The sequence below is a fragment of the Sphaeramia orbicularis genome, chromosome 1 (assembly GCF_902148855.1).
Source record: "Sphaeramia orbicularis chromosome 1, fSphaOr1.1, whole genome shotgun sequence".
NCBI classification, from domain to species: Eukaryota; Metazoa; Chordata; class Actinopteri; order Kurtiformes; family Apogonidae; genus Sphaeramia; species Sphaeramia orbicularis.
Window position 1 is genome coordinate 57,327,638 of NC_043957.1, and position 24,152 is coordinate 57,351,789.

The 24,152-nt window shown below is 36.5% G+C and overlaps 1 protein-coding gene across 4 annotated transcripts in view; it reads right to left on the reverse strand.

Moving 5' to 3' along the window:
* rptor (regulatory associated protein of MTOR, complex 1) overlaps window positions 1-24,152 on the reverse strand; it is a 435,324-nt gene that overhangs the window by 107,666 nt on the left and 303,506 nt on the right. For all 4 annotated transcript variants that reach the window (XM_030142949.1, XM_030142930.1, XM_030142940.1 and 1 more), the window contains exon 22: window positions 3,712-3,830. In XM_030142949.1, the coding sequence (XP_029998809.1) occupies window positions 3,712-3,830 (119 nt within the window). The remainder of the gene's footprint in view (window positions 1-3,711; window positions 3,831-24,152) is intronic.

A 24,152-nucleotide genomic window follows, 5' to 3' on the forward strand; every position in this document is an offset into this window, starting at 1 on the left:
TGAGTAAACAAGGTAAGCCAATCAAATGTAGACCAAGAGTAGTCAGAAATTCACATTAAAAAACTTTTCAAGTCTGTGACAAGGTTATCATTAACGAAAACTAACAAAATGAGGAAAACTAGAATTGAAAAAAATATTTTCGCTAACTGAAATAAATAAAAACTATAATTAAAAGAAAAAACGATGACTAACTGAAACTGTATCATGTACTTACAAAACTAACTAAAACTTATAAAAATTCTGGATAAAATTCCCTTCGTTTTCATCTTTGTCAATGTTGGATTGATATGAAAGCGATTTATTTTGCTCTAGCAATTTTGGCTAGTGTCACCATACGACACTTCACGGTCTGTCACTTGTGGTTTCCAGTCGTCCTCTGGTCCCCACTCTACCTGGAAACGAGTTGTGAGAAAGCAGCAGAGTCCTGTCTGGGATTTATTTGAATACAACGGAGAAGAAGAGAAAAGAGACGACTAAACTAAAATTAACAGTAAAACTAAATAAAACTAAGCATTTAGAAAAAAAAGAAAACTCGTAAAAACTAGCAAACCTGCTCTAAAAACTAATCAAAACTAACTGAATTAGAGAAAAAAAGTCAAAACTAAATAAAACTAAACTATAATGAAAAATCCAAAACTATTAGAACCTTGGTCTGTGAACGTTGACCCTCAGGATTACATACAATTTTTTTTCTGTCAAAGTTTTATTACTAGAATAGAAAGAGAACATTTAGTCCACACTCTTTTATGCAGAGGACTAATAAATATTCAGGTGGATCTTTACCAACTGCGTTCTGCTCCACAAACTGCATGCATCTGAAAAATGCTAAAGGCAGAACGAGGTGTGGGTCGAGGTTATTCAGAGGACAGAGAACCGAAAGCCACCAATGCAGAACCATATGAGGCGCTGACAGGGTTAGTTTGGATGTTTTCAACACTTCACTTACTTCACCTACTGCAGGGCTGTCAAACTCATTCTGGTTCAGTTCCATATTCAGCCCAATCTGATCTCAAACGGGCCAGACCAGTAAAATAATGACTTAATAACCTATAATTAATGACAAATCTAAGTTTTTCTTTTTGTTTTAGTACAAAAAAAAAAAAATATATATATATATATTTTGAAAATATTTACATTTTACAAAAAAAAGATGTGAATAACCTGAAAAAACTGAAATTTCATTTGAAAAATTAGTGCAATTTTAACAATATTATGCCTCGACTTATTATTTATACATGTACATTTACACAGTGTTCCATAAACATTTAGTAACAGGCAGAATATTGTTAAAATTGCACATTTCAGGTTGTTCATCTTTGTTTTTATTTATGTATTTATCTGTATTTTATTGTGAAAGAACAGTTTTGTAAATGTAAATATTTTCACAGTGTAATGTTACTTTTTTCATTTAAATTTTTTCCACATAATTTGTCACAAAGAAAATCTGTAGTTGTCATTATTTATGGGTTATTGTGTTGGTCTTTTTACTGTAGATCACATTGGTCTGTATGTGGAACCTGAACCAAAATGATTTGGACAACCTGGACTGTTCAGGTTCATTTTTGCACTTTAATCCCGCTGGCTGGAATGGAACCTTTGGTGGGGGGGCCAGATTTGGCCCCCGGGCCGCATGTTTGACACCTGTGGCCTACTGTGTAAGAAAAACCCCACTAAAAAATAAAATAAAATAATATCCTTAATGTAATTCTACCCTGTGTTTAGAATCGTTTCTCTGCTTTTTCTGTCTGCCCAGACCTTTGCCAGGGGGTGTTGAAAGGATCTGAAGTGTTCTTAAACCACTAAACTCCCCAAGAAAAAGAACAATTCTGCAGCAGTCTATGTTTTAGTACGGCATAAGTGTTATATTAGGATCCAACGATTTAGCAATGCCAAAACTGTTGAACTCCAAACGATGTAATGGCATCAGTTCCACCTAAAGGAATACTAAAATACTGATTTTTATATATTTGCTGATTTGTATCGCATCATTTGTCTTCCCATCATTATTACCTCACATAACTCAGTTTACAGCTCAAACTGATGTAGTGTTTACTATCACATCAACGATAAACTGATACAGAAAGCCTAACATTTGATGCCTTATCCTTATTCGGCTTTTATGCTGACTTTAACTGAACGTACAAAGCCACAATTTGCGATCTGATTATTTTAAGTCTCTCACGGCAGTCAAACCCTCATTTTCAACGATAAAATTTGCTCCTATCATCTATAACAGGGGCGTCAAACTCATTTTAGTTCAGTTCCACATTCACCCCAATGTGATCTCAAGTGGGCCGGACCAGTAAAATAATAACAATGAAAAAAGTAAAATTACATTATGATCATTTTTTACATCCACAACGTTTCCTTAAAAATCTGAATAACATGAACAACTGGAAATGTCTTAAGAAAAACAAGTGCGATTTTAACAATATTCTGCCCCAGTTTATCATTTATACATGTGTATTACAAATTACATTATTATTACAAATACACAAAACATTTAGTAACAGGCAGAATATTGGTAAAATTGCATTTACTTCTCTTAAGACTTTTCAGGTTGTTCATATTTGTTCAGGTTATTCACGTTTTTCGTAAAGGCTAATTTGTTAATGCACACATTTTCATGTAATTTTACTTTTTTACACTAAAACAAAGATAAAATCTGCCGTTGTCATTATTTCTAGGATATTATGATACTATTTAACTGGTCTGACCCAATTGAGATCTAATTGGTCTGTATGTGGAACCTGAATTAAAAAGATTTTTTTACACCATTGATTGTTAATATCTTCAGTGTAATTTTTGCATTTCAAAAATTCTTCCTTCGGGCCAGATCGGACCCTTTGGTGGGCCTTATTTGGCCCCTGGGCCGCATGTTTGACACCTGTGATTTATAACCTCGATGATTAACTGACTCCTGGAGGTAACAGGTGGAGGTCCGGGGTTTAACTGCATTTTGTGGTTTTCTGAGGCAGTCTGCAGGATTATAGTGTTTCTGAAAATCTGCTCGTCCCCATATGTTGGCTGTCAGAGCGGTAATTTTTATAAATACGATACGACTGGCTTGCGCTGACACTGACACTGCAGATGTGGGCTGCAGTGCTAGGAGCCAGCACGGTGCATGAGCTGCCAGAGGAGATGTCTATTGCATTACTTTGTAAATCAGACCCTCTTTTTCGTGTTTTTTTTTAAATTTATTTATTTTGTTATGGCAGTCCGGTGGGGAGTCTCGTTGCAGAGATGCTGCTCCTCTAAAGGTAACTGAGAGGACAACTGGTGTCAGTGGTAGGAAAAGATGAGAGAGGTGGCCTCAGGGTTAGGACGGGTGGTGGACGACAGCGGTTATTACGGATTCTTAAGTTATGGCAGCCTCTTTGCTCAGCTCTGCTCTGCTGAGCCTCAGGGAGTCATTGGCTCTTAATTGCATTTGCACAAAAGTAATGGCCTTTTGGAGGAAGAAAATGCCAATGGGAGAGTGGGCTGTGTGAGCTGGAAAGTCAGCTTTTTCGCATAAACATGTTCTGAAAAAGACCTGACAGATACAGAGACAAAAAGCCACTTGAAATACTTAGACTACAGTACACCTTTGGAAGTGACTGACACTGAAACTGATAAGCTTCTAAAATCCTCTGGTCTTTGATCACTTGTGCATGACAGATGCATGATGGGTGGAAAATCACACTTTAGACACAAACCAAAGCCACACACCTTGTATGCGATGCTGTTGAGGACCTTCATGGCCAGATCTGACACTTCTGGGAATGGATCTGCAGCGAGATGCAGCAGGACTCTCCAGATCTGAGTGTAAACACTGTTGAAGGACACACCTGAAAAACATGTGGAGAACAAATGAAGTTCAATCAAGTCAAACAGGGAATTTAGATTTGCAGGTCAAATGTAAAATGAAGCAACACCAAAGAACAAGAAAAGCACTCGGACAGCGCAGACCTCCGCCAAGACAGATTTGCCCCCCCATCACCACCAAAATTGTATCATTTTTTCCTTGTGCCAGTATCAACATTTCCTGAAAATTTCATGAAAATCCGTCCATAACTTTTTGAGTTATCTAGCTAACAAACAAACAAACATACAAAGTGATCACAATACCTCCTGGGAGGGAATAATGTTCCTAGTGAATTAAATGTATAAATACAATAACTCTAAAACTGCCTGGGTTATGTTTTGTTGTAAATATTATCAATGATTTTTAGGGATGGGAATCAAGAACCGGTTCTTTTTGAGAACTGGTTCCCAGTAGCTCGATTCCTTGGAATCGTTTGCCTGCCTGCTTAACGATTCTGCTTATCGATTCCGCCTTCGTTGCACATGCGCGATGACGTCACGTGTATGCTGCATTGTTTTGGTTGGAACGTAGCCAACATGGTGTTGAGGCAGAAACGGGCTAAACAGACCACACCAGGTCCACTGGAACACTGTCAAAGCTTCCATGTCTTCAAAAGGGTGGAATCCCTCCAATATGTTCAAACATTTAACCACAGCATGTGAATCATTTACATGAATGTCACGTATTTGATAAGCTACTCAGCGGTGCTTGTGAATGTAGCGGCAGAGTGAACGCCGGGCCGGTTCAGGTGTGGGCAACAAACGTCGTAACTCCTCAAATACAAGTTTCCAAAGGTAAGAAGGGAAAGGAAATGAGGTGCACAACAACGGGAGACGAGCCGAGTTGAACTGGTTCCACGTAGTAGAAATGTGGAAATAGAGGAATTAGTAAAGAGTCTTGAGTTTCACTTTCACTGTAGCCCCCCCCCGTCTGAACCGGGCCTGGCGTCATCTGTTCTTATTATTCGTTCATACTGTATGTGTTCTATTTTCTGTGCAAAGATGGAAATATAAAAGACAGTTAATGCAAACACACCTGTTTGTACTCTTTTATTCCCTCACCCAATGAGAATCGATAAGAGAATCGGATCAATAAGCAATATCGATAATGGAATCAGAATCGTTAAATTCTTAATGATTCCCATCCCTAACAATTTTGTAACAATAAAGTGATTTCTCATTGACGGAACTGGAATGCAGAACTTTGTCACCAGAGATGGAGGTTTACATCCAGACTCCTGTAGATTTCAGGTTTATGGTTTAAATATTACCTGGAACACCTCTGCACAGACAGTTAAGTCACATACATTTCTGAAAAATGAAAATCTGAATTTTTATATTGCACTGAGATACAGTGACTTTTAGAAAATGATCTACCGTGACCTTTGATCTTTCAAGGTCAAACTTTTTGTGGCACTAGATCCTGACACTATAATATATGTAAATGTATGTCGTAAATTATAATCAAATGATACGAGTCACCATCATATCTTTGAAAACTTCTAAAAGTAAAGCTCTGGGATTTTCCCTGATAAAATGTTGCTACTAAAAATAACCATAAAGAGTTTACTAACATTGTTATTAAAAACTAGCTGATAAACTGTATGATAAAGGGGGTAAGTGGTTATGTGGGCGGAAAACTAATGAAATATTTAATCCGTGAACAATCTATACACTAAAAAAATCTGTAATTTAACAGAATTTTCACTGTTTATTTTATAGATTTTTTCCTGTATTTTTAAGATACGGGAAATTATCAATGAAATGACAAAAACAGACTGTGATTTTACATGTCAAATGTAAAATAACATGAAAAAACTGTAACTGTGAATAACCATAAAATTTCCATTTTTTAAAAGAAATTTTTTTCTTTTTTCACAGAAAAATACAGTTAAAATACATTTGCAAATGTATTGTAATTTCACAAATATTTCTTTTCTATTTATGAGATTAAACTGTTAATGTAAAGTTTAATACTGTAAAAATAAATAAATAAATAAATAAATGAATGAATGAAGCGAGATAAAATTACTGACAATTAACCGTAAAAGAAGTATTTGTTGTTTGTAAGTTGAACCAGACTTGTTTGTTAAATGACAAATATCTTGTGTAATTACAGGAGGTTTCACAACAAAAATGTTGAATAAATGTATTTTTGTGAATGTATAACATGTATAAGCACTGATAAACTGTCCAAATACAGTTTTTATCAGTGGATTGGACAACTGAGTCTCATTGAAAATTATTTTTATATATATATATATATATATATATATATATATATATATATATATATATATATATATATATATATTTATATTTATAGGAAATTTGATTGTTTTAATACATGAAAATATTCTTTATTAAACATTAAAAAGTCAAAAAAATATGCAAAATCTCATGTAAAGTTAGGACAAAAAACTGTATTTTAATTATGGAAAATTACCGTATTTTTATGGGATGGGTATTTTCAGTTATTTTACAGTATTTTTTGGCACCCCTGCTTCCGAAATATTACCATTTTTTTTAGTTTTTTTTTTTTTTTTTTTTACAGTGTAGGGAGAATCTCATGACAACTATCTGGACTTTTTGACTTTATGTCCTTTAACAGTTGAATGTATGATATTAAGTGAAATATATTGTAAAAGTTACAGACTGGAACCTTCTGAATACCTTTCTACCCTCACATACAGTGGCAGCAAAGTGGCAACTTTACATAATAATACGAAGAGGAAGTTCTGAGATGCTGTAGAAACACTGTGATGCAACACAGAGGAGTAAACGGCAATCTGCATCCTCTGTCTTTATAAACAACTCATTCTAAGGCCACAGACAGGCAACGGTTCACATTTTTATGAGAATATACACTAATGAAAACAAAATTATAGTGCTGTTTTCCATCCTCTGTACTACATTACTAATCACTGTTTAAATACAAATATGTTTTTCACAAGATGAAACAAGCCAAGTATCACATGACTGATGAAGCAACTAGTAATCTAACATTGAAGGTAGCCGTCAAAGCAGAACGTCTACGTCCACACATGGTCATGTTAGGATAGGGATGTAACGATTACCGTTATAACGATAAACCGCGGTAAAATTGCAGATGGTTAGTATTACCGTTTAAATTCTAATTATCATGATACCTGTGTTTGATTACCGCACTTTTAGGGGAAAAACACCTCTGTAAAGATCTGCTTTTATGTCAAATATCTGAGTATAGTTTTAATTTATTACAATTATTTTTCTATACCTAATAATTGGAACCAAGATTCACTTTTAAAGTCTTTGAAAAGGTTCGTTAAGCATCTGTGTTATTTATGCAACAAATTATATACATTTTTCAAATTGGATTTTATATATTTTTTTGTGTTTTCTGTCCTTTTGTGTTTTTATAGCAGGTTAAAGTGAAAAAATAATAGACAGATGAGATAGATGAAGTTGTGCTGAAAAAACAGATCCCAAACATGGGTATAGTAAACATTTGTTTATATAGTATATAAAGGCAAAATCAAAAGGACTGAAAAACAGACAAAATAGGCTCAGACCACTAAGGGTTAATATTTGAATGTTTCTGCAACAGAAGGGACATTGTGCCAATTATTTTATTTGTTGTTTTTTTTTTTTTTAATTGAACTTAGTTAAATTATTTCAGTGTGTGTATTAGTACTTTTTGAACATTTTGAGCACAATTTCAACAATTCTGCAATAATAATGATAACCGTGATAATTTTGGTCACAATAACCGTGATATGAAATTTTCATATTGTTACATCCCTACATTAGGACACACTTACATGGAAGAAAACACACACACACACACACACACACACACAAGACAATCCATTGGGACCAAGGTTCTAATAGTTTTAGATTTTTCATTATAGTTTAGTTCTATTTAGTTTTGACTTTTTTTTCTCTAATTCAGTTCATTTTAATTAGTTTTTAGAGCAGGTTTGCTACTTTTTATTAGTTTTCGTTATTTTCTAAATGCTTAGTTTTAGTTTAGTTTTAGTTTTTTTAATATCTTTTCTCTTCTTCTCTGTCGTCGTATTCTCATAAATCCCAGACAGGACTCTGCTGCTTTAGTCTCCATGTTTCCAGGTAGAGTGGGGACCAGAAGACGACTGGAAACCACAAGTGAACACAAGTGACGGACCCTTAAATATCATATGGTGCCAGCAGCTAAAATTGCTCGAGGGAAATAAATCGATATATATCAATCCAATGCTGACAAAGACGAAAATGAAGGGAATTTTATCCATAATTTTTTATCCGTTTTAGTTGGTTTTGTAAACACACAATAGAGTTTCAGTTAGTTATTGTTTTTTTTGTTTTAATTAGAGTTTTTATTTATTTCAGTTAATGAAAATGTTTTTTCAATTCTAGTTTTCGTCATTCCATTAGTTTCCTTTAACGATAATAACCTTGCTCCCAGGGTGGGAACAAAGACTAAATCCACGTAGGCGCCAAGGTTCTAATAGTTTTGGATTTTTCATTATACTTTAGTTTTATTTAGTTTTGACTTTATTTGCTCTAATTCAGTTCATTTTAATTAGTTTTTACAACAGGTTTGCTAGTTTTTATTAGTTTTCATTATTTTCTAAATGCTTAGTTTTAGTTTTGTCGTCTCTTTTCTCTTCTTCTCTGTGGTCGTATTCAAATAAATCCCAGACAGGACTCTGCTGCTTTCTCCCAACTTTAGTCTCCATGTTTCCAGGTAGAGTGGGGACCAGAAGACGACTGGAAACCACAAGTGACGGACCCTTAAATGTCATATGGTGCCAGCAGAGAAAATTGCTAGAGCGAAATAAACTGATTTTACATCAATCTGACACTGACAAAGACGAAAACAAAGGGAATTTTATCCATAATTTTTATTCGTTTTAGTTAGTTTTGTAAGCACAAAATACAATTTCAGTTATGTTTTTTTGTTTTTTCTTTTAATTCTAGTTTTTATTTATTTCAGTTAACGAAAACATTTTTACAATTCTAGTTTTCGTCATTTCGTTAATGATAATAACCTTGATTGGGACACATATCTCATCCCATCAAACTTCATTAACACATCAGGGCTAATCGGTGATGCACAATCGTCTCATTAACGTCATGATACACACACAGGTCACTTTCCTCTGGTGTAGTGGATGTGTTCAGGTGGTGGTGGAAAAATGAGCTGCAGTGACATGGAACGCACATTAATCACTCTAACACACATTGAAACTGAAGGTCTTTCCTCATCACTGGAGCTTCAGTGCTGTCAACTGTCACCTTTTTTTTTTTGTTTTGTTTGTTTTTCTCATGCCTATACTTTTTATTGCTTCTGCTGTAATGCTTTTAATGTTTTATGTAAAGCCCTTTGCATTGTCTTGTACATGAAATGTGCTATACAAATAAACCTGCCTTGCCTTTATCATGGATTCAAAATCTCTCTCATTGTCAAGTGGTTTTGTAATCGTTTTGTCGTCCATCCGTCAATTCTAGCAGAGGGGTATTAGAGCGCAGCACGTTATTTTTCTCATCTGTCACTTATTTTCCTTTGATCGCTGTCGTTGTCTTTCAGTTGGAGGTGACACTACAAAGATGATTTTATCTCTCAGGATTTCTTTGTTTTCTCATTTACAAATGCCTGTATGTCTTCTGTCACTTCCTCCAGAGCTGCCATCTGATGAGCTTCTAACCAAGGCTATGATCGTTAACGAAAACTAACGAAATGACGAAAACTAGAATTGTAAAAACATTTTCGTTAACTGAAATAAATAAAAAGTATAATTAAAAAAAAACAAACAAAAAAACAACTAACTGAAACTGTATTGTGTGTTTACAAAACTAACTAAAACGGATAAAAATTATGGATAAAATTCCCTTTGTTTTCGTCTCTGTCAATGTCGGATTGATACGAAAGTGATTTATTTCGCTCGAGCAATTTTAGCCAGTAGCACCATACGACACTTCACGGTCCATTACTTACATTTTCCAGTCGTCGTCTGGTCCCCACTCTACCTGGAAACATGGAGACTAAAGCTGGGAGAAAGCAGCAGAGTCCTGTCTGGGATTTATTTGAATACGACAACAGAGAAGAAGAGAAAAAATACGACTAAACTAAAATTAATACTAAAACTAAGCATTTAGAAAAAAACGAAAACTAATAAAAACTAGCAAACCTGCTCTAAAAACAAATTAAAACGAACTGAATTAGAGAAAAAAAGTCGGAATTAAATAACCAGAACTTCATAGATAGCAATACAGTGATCGAACAGATACTGACTGAATTACGTAGAAGAAGAACTTTGGACAAACAGCACACACTACCATGGAACACCATAGATTTCTGAGTCTCTCTTCACATAAAAAACCCCCCAAAAAACCAAAAAAAAACAACATGTATGCATATTTCAAGAATGTGTGCCTTGTTATTGTATATACAGGGGTTGGACAAAATAACGGAAACACCTTAAAACATCAACAAAATATAATTTAATATGGTGTAGGTCCGCCTTTTGCAGTAATTACAGCCTCAATTCTCCGAGGTATTGATTCATACAACTTGTGAATTGTTTCCAAAGGAGTTTTAAGCCATTCTTCAGTTAGAATACCCTCCAACTCTTTTAGAGACGATGGCGGTGGAAATCGACATCTTACTTGAATCTCTAAAACTGACCATAAATGCTCAATAATGTTGAGGTCTGGGGACTGTGCCGGCCATACGAGATGCTCAACTTCATTAGAATGTTCCTCATGCCATTCTTGAACAATTCTAGCTGTATGGATTGGGGCATTATCATCTTGAGGTGAAGGTGTTTCCATTATTTTGTCCAACCCCTGTATATGGGTTGATGTCATTTTAGATTTTTTTAGGTGTGAGTGTATATACAAATGTTTTGTTTCTCCTTTTTATGAACATGGGTAATGTGCAGTTTTGTGTGTGGATGTATGTACGGGTGGCTAAATGTGTATGTTGAGTATAGAGGCGTATGTCTGTGCTTGTATTCTCTTGTAAAACTCAATAAAGAATATCAAAAAAAAAAAAAAAAAAAAAAACAGAAACATGCAGACTAAAGTTGGGAGAAAGCAGCAGAGTCCTGTCTGGGATTTATTTGAATACGACGACAGAGAAGAAGAGAAAAGATACAACAAAACTCAAATTAATACTAGGGCTGGTCATGTTAACGCGTTTTTACCGCGTTAACGCATTCATTAACTAACTCCTGTTCTTCTGCTTGTGTGCGTGTAGCGATTAGCTCGGCAGATAGACAACAGGTTTAACAAGAAAAGCCCAAAACTTCTGTGCAAATCTGTTCCTGTAGACTGACTGTAAAACTGCAACATACAAACAAAATATGCCTGAGTTCTGTTCACTGCCTTAGTACATTTACATGGCATTATACATTTAAATAAATGGGAAAAAGATCACTAGCTCGATGCTACTTGAATGGGAAAATCCATAATCACGCTAACGATTAGCATTTACAGATTAATGTAAGATTTACAACGTCTTTTTATCCAGCAACAAAGGTTCACATCAGAGATATTTGATACTATTCATTCTGACAACAACTGAACAGAAAATACTCACAGGCAAACGTTTTTGGGGCCATACAAACAGAGTGAAAGAAACGTGTCTGTTAGTTCCTTCTTATGTCTGAACTGACTACGGGAACACCGCAAGGACAAAACATACGTTAGTGCAACTTATTCCCACCACTAGAGGGCCCCCTTTGTTTACTTTGAACAACTGAACATCACATATTCTTTTTCAGTCCGTTGTTCTCGCTCTGTGAACACTCGTAGGTAAACCATGGGTCACAGGAACAGGAGGATGTGGATCAGGGTCGGTTTGACAATCGGCGTCAACATGTGTTTCAACCAATGACAGCATTTGGGGTGGGCTTAAGACTCCTGTCAATCACTCACAACTGGAAATAAACTGGTGTGGACATAAACATGTGTAACAGTAGCGGTCTGTTCCATGGACATTTTCATTTTAAATGTCTTCAGATGGTGTGTGTGGGGGGGGGGGGGGACACAGCTGTTTGGAAGCACTGACGTGGGATTATTTTTATCACTGGAGTACTTCAGTCTGAAATATCACTGAAAGGCAATACACGCTGTTGATGCCAGCACCACCACCCCCAAATATCTATGCGATTAATTGTGATTAATCGCATAAATCCATACGATTAATTGCGATTAAAAATTTTAATCGCTGCTCAGCACTAATTAATACTAAAAAAAAATTTAAGCTAATAAAAACTACCAAACCTGCTCTAAAAACTAATTAAAACAAACTGAAATTGGAGAAAAAAAAGTCAAACCTAAATAAAACTAAACTAGAATGAAAAATCCAAAACTATTAGAACCTTCCTTCTAACATCAGTTTGTTCCGGGCCTCAAACTGCCTGATGTGCATCTCTCTATAGAAGAAACAACCTCCTTTTCTTCTTCCTCTCCTCCTCCTTATTTGTGAGCTTTTACCAGCTTTAGCGGGTTTCCTCTGCACTGTGTCAGGCCTCCTTTCCTGTTCCTGTGTCTTTTCTTCTTCAAAATCTCTTAACGTCCCTGTGTTTCTTTTGTCAGATTCTATCCGTTGTAGGAGTTTCCACCTTTCTTTTTCCTCCCAGATCTTGACCTGTGAAAGTAACTGCTCTTTTTTCACTTCCCTGCATCCCTGGATCTGCCAAAGCTGTGCATTCAGGCTTCAAACTCTTAGTATCATCGTTCCCAAAAACATCTTTTCAGAACAAAATCATAATTAATCATGAGCTGCCATAATGTCTATATTTTTACTGACACAAACAGGGAGACAATGTCTGATTAAATACACTTTTCTGGATTCTCAGTGTCAGTCATCATCATGTCAACAATCCCCGACACTAATGCAGACAAACACATAATTGACTTTTTTTTGTCACATCATCATCTGAAAGTCTGTTCTTTATGTTAATTTCATTGTTTTAGCTTTTCTACACTATTTTCTTTTTCATGACATTTACATCTTTTAAGTCATTTTCATCTTGTCGAATCTTCCACGTCGTTTCTTTGTCTTGATGAATCTTTTACATCATTTTAATTTGGTTTCATCTTTGGCGTCGTTTTTGTCTTGTTGCAACTTTTACGTAGTCTATGTTTAAATTTTTGTTTCTTGTTTTGCTGCATTCATCTTTTACACTGTCTTCATCGTTTCCATCTTTTTTAATCTTTTATGTCACATTTGTCTTGTTCCATCTCTTCCACTGTTTCTGTCTCTTTTGTAATTTTAGTTTTTGGTGCCTTTTCCAACATTTTGGTCTGGTTGTTTATGTCTTGTTACAAAAGTAAAGTACTTTTATCCTTTTCACCTTTTGTGTTTTTTTCCCTATTTTTCCTCATTTTCTTTTACATCATTTTCATCTTGTAACTTTCTTTTCATCTCGTGTTTCTAACATTGTTTTTGTCTGTTTTGTCTCTTTGCTTCTCCTCCATATTTCACCTGGCCTTGATGAGGTCAACATTTATAAACCCTTTCAGAGAACACTACCGAGTACTCCACACTGAAAAAACTGGGAAAATCAATTCACACTTTTTATTTTATAATATATTTTGCTCAGGTGGAGACTGAGTGAAAACAACATTTTGGTTCCCTACCGTAAGTCATTAGAAATCACTGCAGTCTGGACACTCTAAATGGGGGGTGGGGAATTCAATGAGATGACAGTAGTCTAAACCAGGGGTCTCAAACATGCGGCCCGGGGGCCAAATGCGGCCCGCCAAAGGTTCCAATCCGGCCTGTGGGATGAATTTGCAAAGTGCAAAAATTCCACAGATTCATTTTAGTTCAGGTTCCACATACAGACCAATATGATCTACAGTAAAATATCCTACAAAAAATAATGACTGCATATTTTCTTCTGGTTTTGATGTGAAAATAATATTACACTATGCCTATAAATAATGACAACTTCAAATTTTTGTCTTTGTTCTAGTACAAAAAATAACATTAAATTATGAAAATATTAACACATACAAACTATCCTGTAACAATAAAATGTGAATGACCTGAAATGTTTTAAGAAAATTAAGCACAATTTTAACAATTTTCTTCCTGTTCCTCAGTGTTTAGTGTCTTTGTAGATCTGATCCATAATGTACATGTAGAAATGATAAGTTGAGGCAAAATATTTTTAATATTCTATTATTATTCTTGAGAAATTTCAGTTTTTTCAGGTTAATCACATCTTTTTTGTTTGGATAGTTCAGTGGTGTCACACTCATCTTAGCTCAGGGGCCATATTCAGCTAAATTTGATCTGAAGTGGGCCGGACCAGAAAAATAATAGCCTAATAACCTATAAATAATGACAACCTCAAATTTTTGTCTTTGTTTTAGTGTAAAAAACAAACAAACATTAAATTATCAAAATACTTACTTTTATTAAACTATCCAAAAAAAAAAAAAAAACTCTGAAAAAACTGAAATTTAAATTAAAAAACATAAGAAAATTTAGTTCAATTTTAATGATATTATTCCTCACCTTATCATTTCTACATGTGCATTATGGATCAGATCTAAAAAGACACTAAACACTGAGGAACAGGAAGAAAACTGTTATAATTGTGCTTAATTTTCTTTAGACATTTCAGGTTGTTCTTATTTGTTCAGGTTATTCACATTTTAGTGTTACAGGATAGTTTGTAAATGTAAATATTTTCATAATTTAATGTTATTTTTTGCACCAAATCAAAGAAAAAAAAAAATAAGTTGTTCATTCTAGATTTTTTTACTTAATTGAAAATTTTTTATTTTTTTTTTTGGCTTAATTCAAGATTTTTTTTCCTAAGAGAAGATTTTTTTTTTGGCTTGATTCAATACTTTTTTTTACTTAATTGAAGATTTTTTTTTTTGGCTTAATTCAAGATTTTTTGCTAAATTTGATATATATTTTTTTGGCTTAATTGAAGATGTTTTTACTTAACTGAAGATTTTTTTTGGCTTAATTCAAGGTTTGTTTGTTTTTTTACTTAATTGAAGATTTTTTTTTTGGCTTAATTCAAGAATTTTTCATTAATTCAAGTTAATTTTTTTTTTTTTCTTAATTCAATTCAAGACATCCCAGGGGCCGAACTGGACCCTTTGGCCCCCGGGCCGCATGTTTGACACCCCTGGGATAGTTTATATAAGTAAGTATTTTCATAATTTAATTGGGGTTTTTTTGCACTAAAACAAAGACAAAAATTTGGAGTTGTCATTATTTATAGGTTTTTCTGTTATTATTTTACTGGTCCGGCCCACTGGAGATCAAATCGGGCTGAATGTGGCCCCTGAAAGAAAATGAGTTTAAGAACCCTGATCTAAAAGGAGAGATCCACAAAAGGACAAGGAGGAATAAGAGAAACCATAAAACAATGACGCAACAAGATGAAAATGACTTAAAAAAAAAAAAGAAAGAAAAAAATGGGAAAGAAGGAAAAAGGGGGAAAAGATGCAAGGATAAGAGGGATGAAGTGTGGCTGGAGAGAATGTGAGTGAACGAGTAGAAGAGGTGATTACGCTGTAGCCGGAGGGGCAGGATATGATTAGCGACGGCTAGCCGGCATGCAAGCTGCTGCAGTAAACAGCCAGTTGATAAATGTGAAATATGGTTCCTCTCCCATTTAACCGCCACACTACATTACGGGTGCACACAAATTACCACTGCACCGCCTCTACAGTACACTGTCCACATGAAGGAGTGCAGCGGCGGATATTATTCACCAGCTGAGTGTTGCACCAGTGCCTTGTCCTGACTTGACACTTGTGTCATTTGAATACTTGTGCAGAGCGGAATGAATGTGGAGTAGTAAAGATGTTAACTATTGGCTAAATGATCCACTGCGTCACTGTTTTATGGCCTCCTCTATTCTGGCAGATGACATAAAATACTTTAAACACAGCATAGCGATTTTTGGAGCCTCAAATGACTGAGGCATAAAAAATGCATAAGAAAGTTGGAAAGCAGAGAAGTTCCTCCTAGGGGCATATTTGGAATGAATTACACAAGGAGATGCAAGCACAGTAAGTTTGGAGGGAAATTAGTCTCGGCATGCTTACAAATCTGTATCATGCGATCTGTAAAAGACACACGGACAAGTGGGGGTCAACAAATGTGAACTAACATATCGACAGAGCTTGACCAATAGTGGACTTTTAAAAGCTGACGTACTGTAATAATAACAGTTTAACTGAACATCTACGTTAACCCTTTCATGCATGAATTATGAGAACCTTAGTCAATATTTTTTTCTTGAGTGTTTTTATTCCTCTTTAGGCATGAAAAAAACAATGCAAATGAATTTTTTTTATGAACCTATTTTTCGTGGAGTCACAAAAATGTCCACTCAGCTGGACACCATGCATTTAATTTTTGAAGCAAAGAAACATGTATTTAAAACTCATCATCAGAAAGTGATATACTGTGTGAAAACTATGAAATAAAAACATTTTTAATGCCACTAATTGCTAAATCGCTACTGTTTTCTCACATTTGATCTCACTCTAATATTAGTTATTACTCATTTCATGGAGATAAAATCCTCCTGAGACCCAGGAAATGGACAGTTTTAGCTTTTTTACATTAAAAAATTGTCTTGATTGGAAATTGCAAAATGCAATAGTTTTTTCAAATACATTTTTAAAATAATTTTTATTTGATTGATTTTTTTAATGGAATGTCCTTTGTAATGCACAGCATTTTTTAAGTAAAAGTGTCAAACTTTTATCTCCTATTGAGGACAAAATACATTACTGGGTCTGAGGAGGATATGAAAAAAAAAACAAAAAAAAAACTTTTTGTTCCAGAAAGCTGTTAATTATAGTCTAATAACAATTAGCAACTGATTTACACTCAAATATGTTACTGCAGATCAGGTTTATCATGAGCAGCAACGTTACAGTAGTGGTATGAATTGCAGTGTTTTGGATGGTGCATAAGTGTCCACTGTGTTGGCTGATATGGAACTAAAACAACAAAACCCATGAATATACAAGAGAACAGCTGGAGAAGAACTGTCCACTGGAGTGACCACTGTGCATGAAAGGGTTAAAGCTGCGGGAGACTTTTGTGACCAATTTTTCATCAGATCTGTCAAACCTCAGTCATATCCTCAGTATCATGAATCTGTTCGTCTGTCATTACTCACCTGAATCTCTTGCATTATGGTGAACAGTTAGTGCCATCCACCAGAAACAAACTACGTGTTTACAAACAGAGCCGGGAGGGAACTCGGGCATCTTCGAAATTTTGTCATGATGTGCATTGTGGGAAATGGAGGTTCGTGCAGCCGTCTGACAGCAGCAGCTGGAACAGACATGACGCGGAAAAGGCAGGAGCTCCCTTCCCTCTATGCATATTCCTCCTGCTGTTTCCACGTTTCAGCTGTTTCCGTGTCGTGTTTGTTTCATCCATATAATATTATATGGTTGCGCTGCCACTGCCAGGCGGCTGCGCGAACCTCCCTTTCCCACAATGCACGTCGCGACAGAATTCCGAAGATGCCTGAATGACCTACTGTTTAAAGAACAGTCTGTTTAAAGAAATAGCTAATGAAGACAAGTGTTCGGAGAACGCAAACCTCCGCCAAGCCCCCTGAACGGTGTGCATGTGTGGTTTGACTATTTCTTTTTTCCAGGTTGTTCCATACAGCAGAAAAAGTTGAATCTTGGTACCAGTCATGTGTATGTCCAATTAGATTAAATTCACATCAATATTAGTTGAGTTCTAATTTTAAATGTGTGGTAAATGGGATTTTCAATGTTAAATGTAAATGTCCACAGAGTCCACATTCCACAGTGGATGTGGACAATTTTGTGCCAAATACAAGATATTGTTCTAAACTATGGGTGGATCCAATTGGAGGCTAACCGGAGTTGTTTTGAATTTTTGATGAATTTTCGAAAATTGCTCACTGATGACAGATTTTGTGACCTTGCTGTGACCTTGAACTTTGGCCTACTGGGACCAAAATGTCATGGTTTCATCCCAGGGCCTAGGCCTATCTGTGGGGACACTTGGGTAAAGATGGTTGGAATAGTTTTCCTGTAAAGTTGCTAACAAACAAACAAACAAACAAACAAACAAACAAACAAACAAACAAACAAACACACACAAACAAACAAACACACAAAGCAAAGTGATCATAATACATCCTGGCGGAGGTAATAATGAAGGACACAGTGCCTTCACAATAGCTCATGGCCGGTGAGCTAAAAATAATTCACATATGGCCCTTTCAAAACATGATCATGTTGGTTTTAGGAGGAAGAAAATGAATCAACATGATGAACCTCAGGATACATGGGGAGCATTTTCTGTTCAAGAAAAACATCTCAAAGAAATCTATACAGTACTCATTTCATTCAGGATGAGGGTCAGTGTGCAATGAGAGGGAACAATGCGGGTAAGCTGAAGTGTGTGTGGCCTTGTGTACAATGTACGAGCTACTTTTGTTCACAGTGAGCAGTGCAGAAATGCTCCAGTGACTTACTCTTGTTACAGCGTAGTAGATTTGTACAAATTGTAGTAAGAGGGCGAAGACACACAGCGGTTTATATGTAAATCAATAAATCATTGCTGGAACTTTGCACCGACTCCCACACTCCTCTGTCCTCCTGCTGTTCTCCTGCAGGCCTGTGTCCAGTAGCTGCTGCATTTAGATTTTCAATTTGGGCTTTAACTGCTGCACTATAACACCCAGACTGCTTTACATCTCTGCGTGATTTTTTTTTTTTGTTTTTTTGTCAGCAGTGCTCAAACATAAATGTGATAGAACAATGACAATGCATGCTCTTGTATAACAGAGAGAAAGAAGTTGATACATTCTCCAGACGAGATGAAACTGACACCCCAGAGGTTTTATGAAGACGACTTCAAACCAAACAAGAGATCGGAGCAAATGAGTAAACAACAAAATGATAAGTGTAGTCTCAGCTGACTTGAAGAAATGAATCAAGTGACAATTGAAATGGAAATGCCACCAAAACATTGGATATAACAACTCATCTACATTTCTACATCAGCCTGAACACTGCTACCAGCACTCATTCATCTGCTGTGCCCTGCCTGTTTATATATACAGCACAGTGCACAGTGGGAGTTATAAACAAGCACAAGGGGAGGCGGGGGAGGGCTTTTTCCTCCTCTTTTCAGCTGAGGCCGGAGCACAGCTTAGCGGGCAAGGGGCCAAGATGTCTTTTAACCTGTTTACACAGGGACTTCTCGCCAGCATTAAGGACTACAAGCAGCTTGAAAGAGGTTTAACCAAGCGTTGAATGTTAAATTTGTCAGATAAAAAAAGGATAATGAGAACAAACACTGTGGCAGGCTGTTTTTGTTGCTTTGCTGTCCCAGGGTACCTGTGCCCTAAAAATGAAAATATCCCCCTAGAACCACTGGCTGACGAAGCTGAATTTTAGCTAACTCTGGATTATCCCAGATGAAAGGAAATAGAGACAAATTAAACATTTGTTATGCTTCAGAAACTTAAAACTGGATGTGCATTTTGTCAGATTTGACACAGTGTGACAGTTAAAGCTAAGCAGGGTTTCCTTTATGTACGTTGTGGAGCTGCCGCTGCTTTAGTTGGATGAAATGCCGTATGATGTGGACGCATTATGCCACACTCCTGAGGGCATACCCAGTCAAACAATGGATACGAGGAGGATATCAGGACATCCAAAGGGAAAGAGAGGAAAAGGGTGTGCAGTAGATTAAAATGATATGAGAGCTATCGCTGACGTTGGAGTTGTCCGCTGTCTTTGTTCTCAATCTCAGCTTCTCTGTAAAATCTGCAGGGCTGACCGAGTAGTTTCTAGCTTCTCTGTGTGAAATGTGTCTGGTTCTTAACTTGTCTCTGTAAATACTGTGAAGTATTTATCTTTTTTGCAGCTTTTCTCTTGTATCATTTTTTTTTTTTTTAACTCTTTCAATGCCATGGGCCGATTAAATCGGCTTTACGAAAACAACCTGTAAAGTGCCACGGGCCGATCAGATCGGCTTTGGAGAACACGCCACATTTGTGTACAAACAAACCATCCACCCCCATTTCTTTCTTACATTTCGATGACGTTCTTTCTGTGTCCCCCTTTTAAGACCAAGCAGACGGGAATTTGAGGTCACGCGACCGAATAATATTTTTATATCTTTTTAATGTTTCTTATTCTCCGGTGTTTCATCAGAGGGAGCCCTCCATGCCGGGGGGCGGCTGTGGACTCCGGGGGCTGTGGCGCCTTCTCTCACTGGGGTCCGCTCCTTTCTGGTGGGTGGGGGTCCCAGTTGGCCCTCTCCCACTAGTTGGGATGCGGGGCTGTGTTGCTGGTGCCCGGTCGCCGGGGTCGGCGGCTGCATCCTGGTGCGGATGGCTCCCTGAGACAGCGCCTCCTAAACTGATGTTTTACTTTTACTTGTACATTTTTGTTCTGGTCTACCCGTGCTCAGTCAGTCTTCTTAAGTATGTGTGAGCTTGTGGGTTTGCATGTATATGTGTGTGTGTGTGTGTGTGTGTGTGCAGGTGAGTGGGTGGGTGGGTGTGTGTGTGTGTGTGTGTGCGGGTGAGTGGGTGGGTGTGGGTGGGGGGCGGTACTGATTTTTAAACTGATATGTAAAGCACTTTGTGCTACAGTTTTTAATGTATAAAAAGTGCTATATAAATAAAGATTATTATTATTATTATTATTATTATTATTATTATTATTATTATTATTATTATTATTATTATAAATCATGCAAATTACGATCAATAATGAATCGGCTGCGTCCGGTGCGTTTTGAATCTAATCAGCAATCGGTCGGATGTTACCGAGCGGTTTCCTGCAGGATTCTTCAAATATTATAAAAACAACGCGAAATACTGAAAAACGGCCAAATTCTGTGGCACTTACAAGGCTTATTAGCCCCTTAACTGTCTGGCACCGAAAGAGTTAAGTCTGATTCATCTTGTCTGTGAAAGTACAACCTTTTAGCTTATGTGTAACTTCTCACTATGTAATGTGTAAGCCTGTAATGGTCCACATACCGAACTGAACCGTTTGGGTACACACCTGTTCGGTTCGGTACACAGCTGTACCCAAACGGCACAGTATGATGAGAAAAAGAAAGAGGAACGAAAGACTTCGTTCGATGCTGAACTTTAAATCCGCGCAAGTTCCACACGGACATATTGAAGGTGCCGAAATATGAAATAACAGCTGATATAAGGTTAAAAAACAAAACAAATATGATGTGAACCTGGAAGGAAGAGACTGAAGACGCTCCACCATCAGTACAGTCCAGTTTGGGATCACTACAGGTTCAGGTGAAAGACAACAACAGGGAAAGAGACGGTAATAAGATGTTGTTTGCCGCCTATGAACTACAGTAGTTCTAAAACACTTACACTAGCTGCCTGTCTGTCTGTCTGTGTGTGTGTGTGTGTGTGTGTGTCTCTCTCTCTCTCTCTCTCTCACACACACACGCTGTATAATAGAGGAATAGAACCTGGGAGTTGGACGCTGAAAGTATGAGAAGTTTCACTTTCGTTTCACGCCAGCGTCAGTTATGGACCGCACCCCCACGTATACAACTGCCCCTCCCCTAAAAAACAAAACAAAACAAAAACAACCCCCCCACCGTGTTTTTGAAAAATCGCCCTCTTGTTAATGTTGCACTTCATGTGGAATTTTTTTTTGTTATTTTTCTGCAGAATGTGAACTGACAGAACTGGGATTAGATTTTTGTTGTTTGTTCAAAACTCCCTTTCAGGGAAAAGTGCAATACTAATGTTTAAAATACATTTAGTCATATTTCATTTATTTTATTTTCTATTTGATTTCTAGCAGGAGAATTATATTCCTCCTGTTTTTCTATATTCCATTATCTCTAAAAATTGGGGGGGTAATGTTCAAAAATTCATAACAAATGCATTGAAGACATTTTGAGGGGTTTTCTTTCTTCCCATACCGAACCGAAAAAAAAATAAAACAAACAAACAAACCGTGGCTTTGAAAACCGAAACATACTGAACCGACATTTTCGTGGACCGTTAAAGACCTATTAATGTGTGGAATTTTTCAGCTTGTTTTATCTGCTTTCTGTAACATTTGTAGTTTTTAAACATTCTTGTAGTTTCTTTCTGTTAGGTTTGTGTTGATCTAGTTTGGTTTAGTTTCTCTCTTTACATTAGCATTTTCTTTGAAACTCATTTCAGGTTCTCTATAATTTGTTTTTTTTTTCAGCTTGTTTGTAAAGCCTCTGATAAATTTGTGATGTTTTACGATGGTTTTCATAACATGGAATTTTTAGCTTGCTGTAGCTGCTTTCCACAAGATTTACAGAGGTTTTAGTTTGTTTGTAGCTGTAATTTCTGGGTTTTTCTTGCTGGGAAATTAGCATACATTTATATAAGTAACTAGAAAAGCACTCGTAGGGCGCAGACCTCTGCCAAGGTAGATCAGTGCCCCCCCCCCCGATCACCACCAAAATGTAATCATTTGTTCCTTGTGCCAGTATCAACATTTCTGAAATTTTCATCCAAATCTGTCCATAACTTTTTGAGTTATCTTGCACACAGACAGACAGACAGACAGACAGACAGACAGACAGACAGACAAACAAACCAATGCCAGCAAAAACAGAACCTCCTTGGTGGAGGTAATTAAAATGAATAATGATAAATTGCACCACAATGCTTATATGCAATTATGCAGAATATACATTTATAAATCCAGAGCCAAATCAAAAACACAACAAAATAATGCAGAATTTTTGACTGGTGTCGATAGCCATGTTTTAAAATATATAAAAAATTAAAAATAGAAACTATTTCAGTTAAAATATGATTTGTACATATTGGTACGTACTACATCCACAGGTACAGCCCATGCCGCTAAAAATAATACTAGTGGAAGTACTGTTAAGAGCAGAGGAAAGTCTGCTGTTTCCTCAGAGAATACGATATGAAGTAGAGCTGAACTTGACTCAGTCTGGTACACCTCAAAGTGGCATTAATTTAGGAACAAATCAAACAAAACACGCTGAAAAGGAAATTTCATTATAGTACCCGAAACTCCTTTCATGCCAAGTCAAATTCACTGTTCTCCAGAGTTCAATTTACTTTTCCATTCGATTTTCTATTTCAATTCATTTTCTACAGCTGGGATAGACTCCAGCACCCCCCCCCCCCCCCGCGACCCTAGTGAGGATAAAGCGGGTTCAGAAGATGAATGAATGAACTCATTTTATACAGTGTCCTGCAAACAGCATGTACTGGAATGTGACAGGGCAACTGGGAGAGAAAAAGGGGGGGAAAGAAACAAACAAAGAAAAAAAAACAGACAGACTCCTGTTTCACATGCTCTGTCCTCATGGGGATGAAAGTGCTTTAATGGATGTCCTGCTCACACATAAACTGACTGTCAGGACGTGTGCTGTTGCCTGACACTCACCTGAAAACGGGGGTAGGGGTGGGGGCGGGGGGGTGAACAGGTTGAGGCTCAGTGTGGATCCAGATAAAGCACTTTAAGGGCCTCGGGTGGCTCACCTGCTCTGTCCTGTTGCCCCCTCTGTTCTGCTGTCCTTTTATGGGACCTGTTTTAAGTCTAGAACTGAGGACAGCGGTCTCTGTCCCCATTTGAGCTGCTTCAGTCTGTCCCTCTAAGGCACAGGTGTCAAACATGCGGCCCAGGGGCCAAAACCAGCCCATCAAAGGGTCCAATCTGGCCCCTAGGATGAATTTGTGAAATACAAAAATTACACTGAAGATATTAATAATCAAGGATGTTAAAATCATTTTTGGTCAGTTCAATCTAAAGTGGATCAGACTAGTAAAATATTATCATAATAACGTATAAATAATGAAAACTGCAAATTTTCCTCTTTGGTTTAGTATAAAAAAGTAAAATTAGAAAAAAAAGTTAAATTTACAGACTATCCTTTTACAAAAAATATGAATATCCTCAACAAATATGAACAATCTGAAATGTCTTAAGAGAAGTATGTGGAATTTTAACAATATTCTGCCTGTTAATAAATTTTTAATTTGTGATACACATGTATAAATGATCAACTTAGGCGGAATATTGTAAACGTTGCACTTTTTTTCTGAAGAATTTTCAGGTTGTTCATATTTGTTCATGTTATGTTCAAGTACGGTTCGCAGGTGTAAACCTTTTTATCATGGAATTTTACTTTTTTCATTCAAAAACATAGAGAAAACTTTGGAGTTGACATTATTTATCAGTTCTTATTCTATTATTTATATCATTTTACTGGTCCGGCCCACTTTAGATCCGATTAGGCTGCATGTGGCCCCTGAACT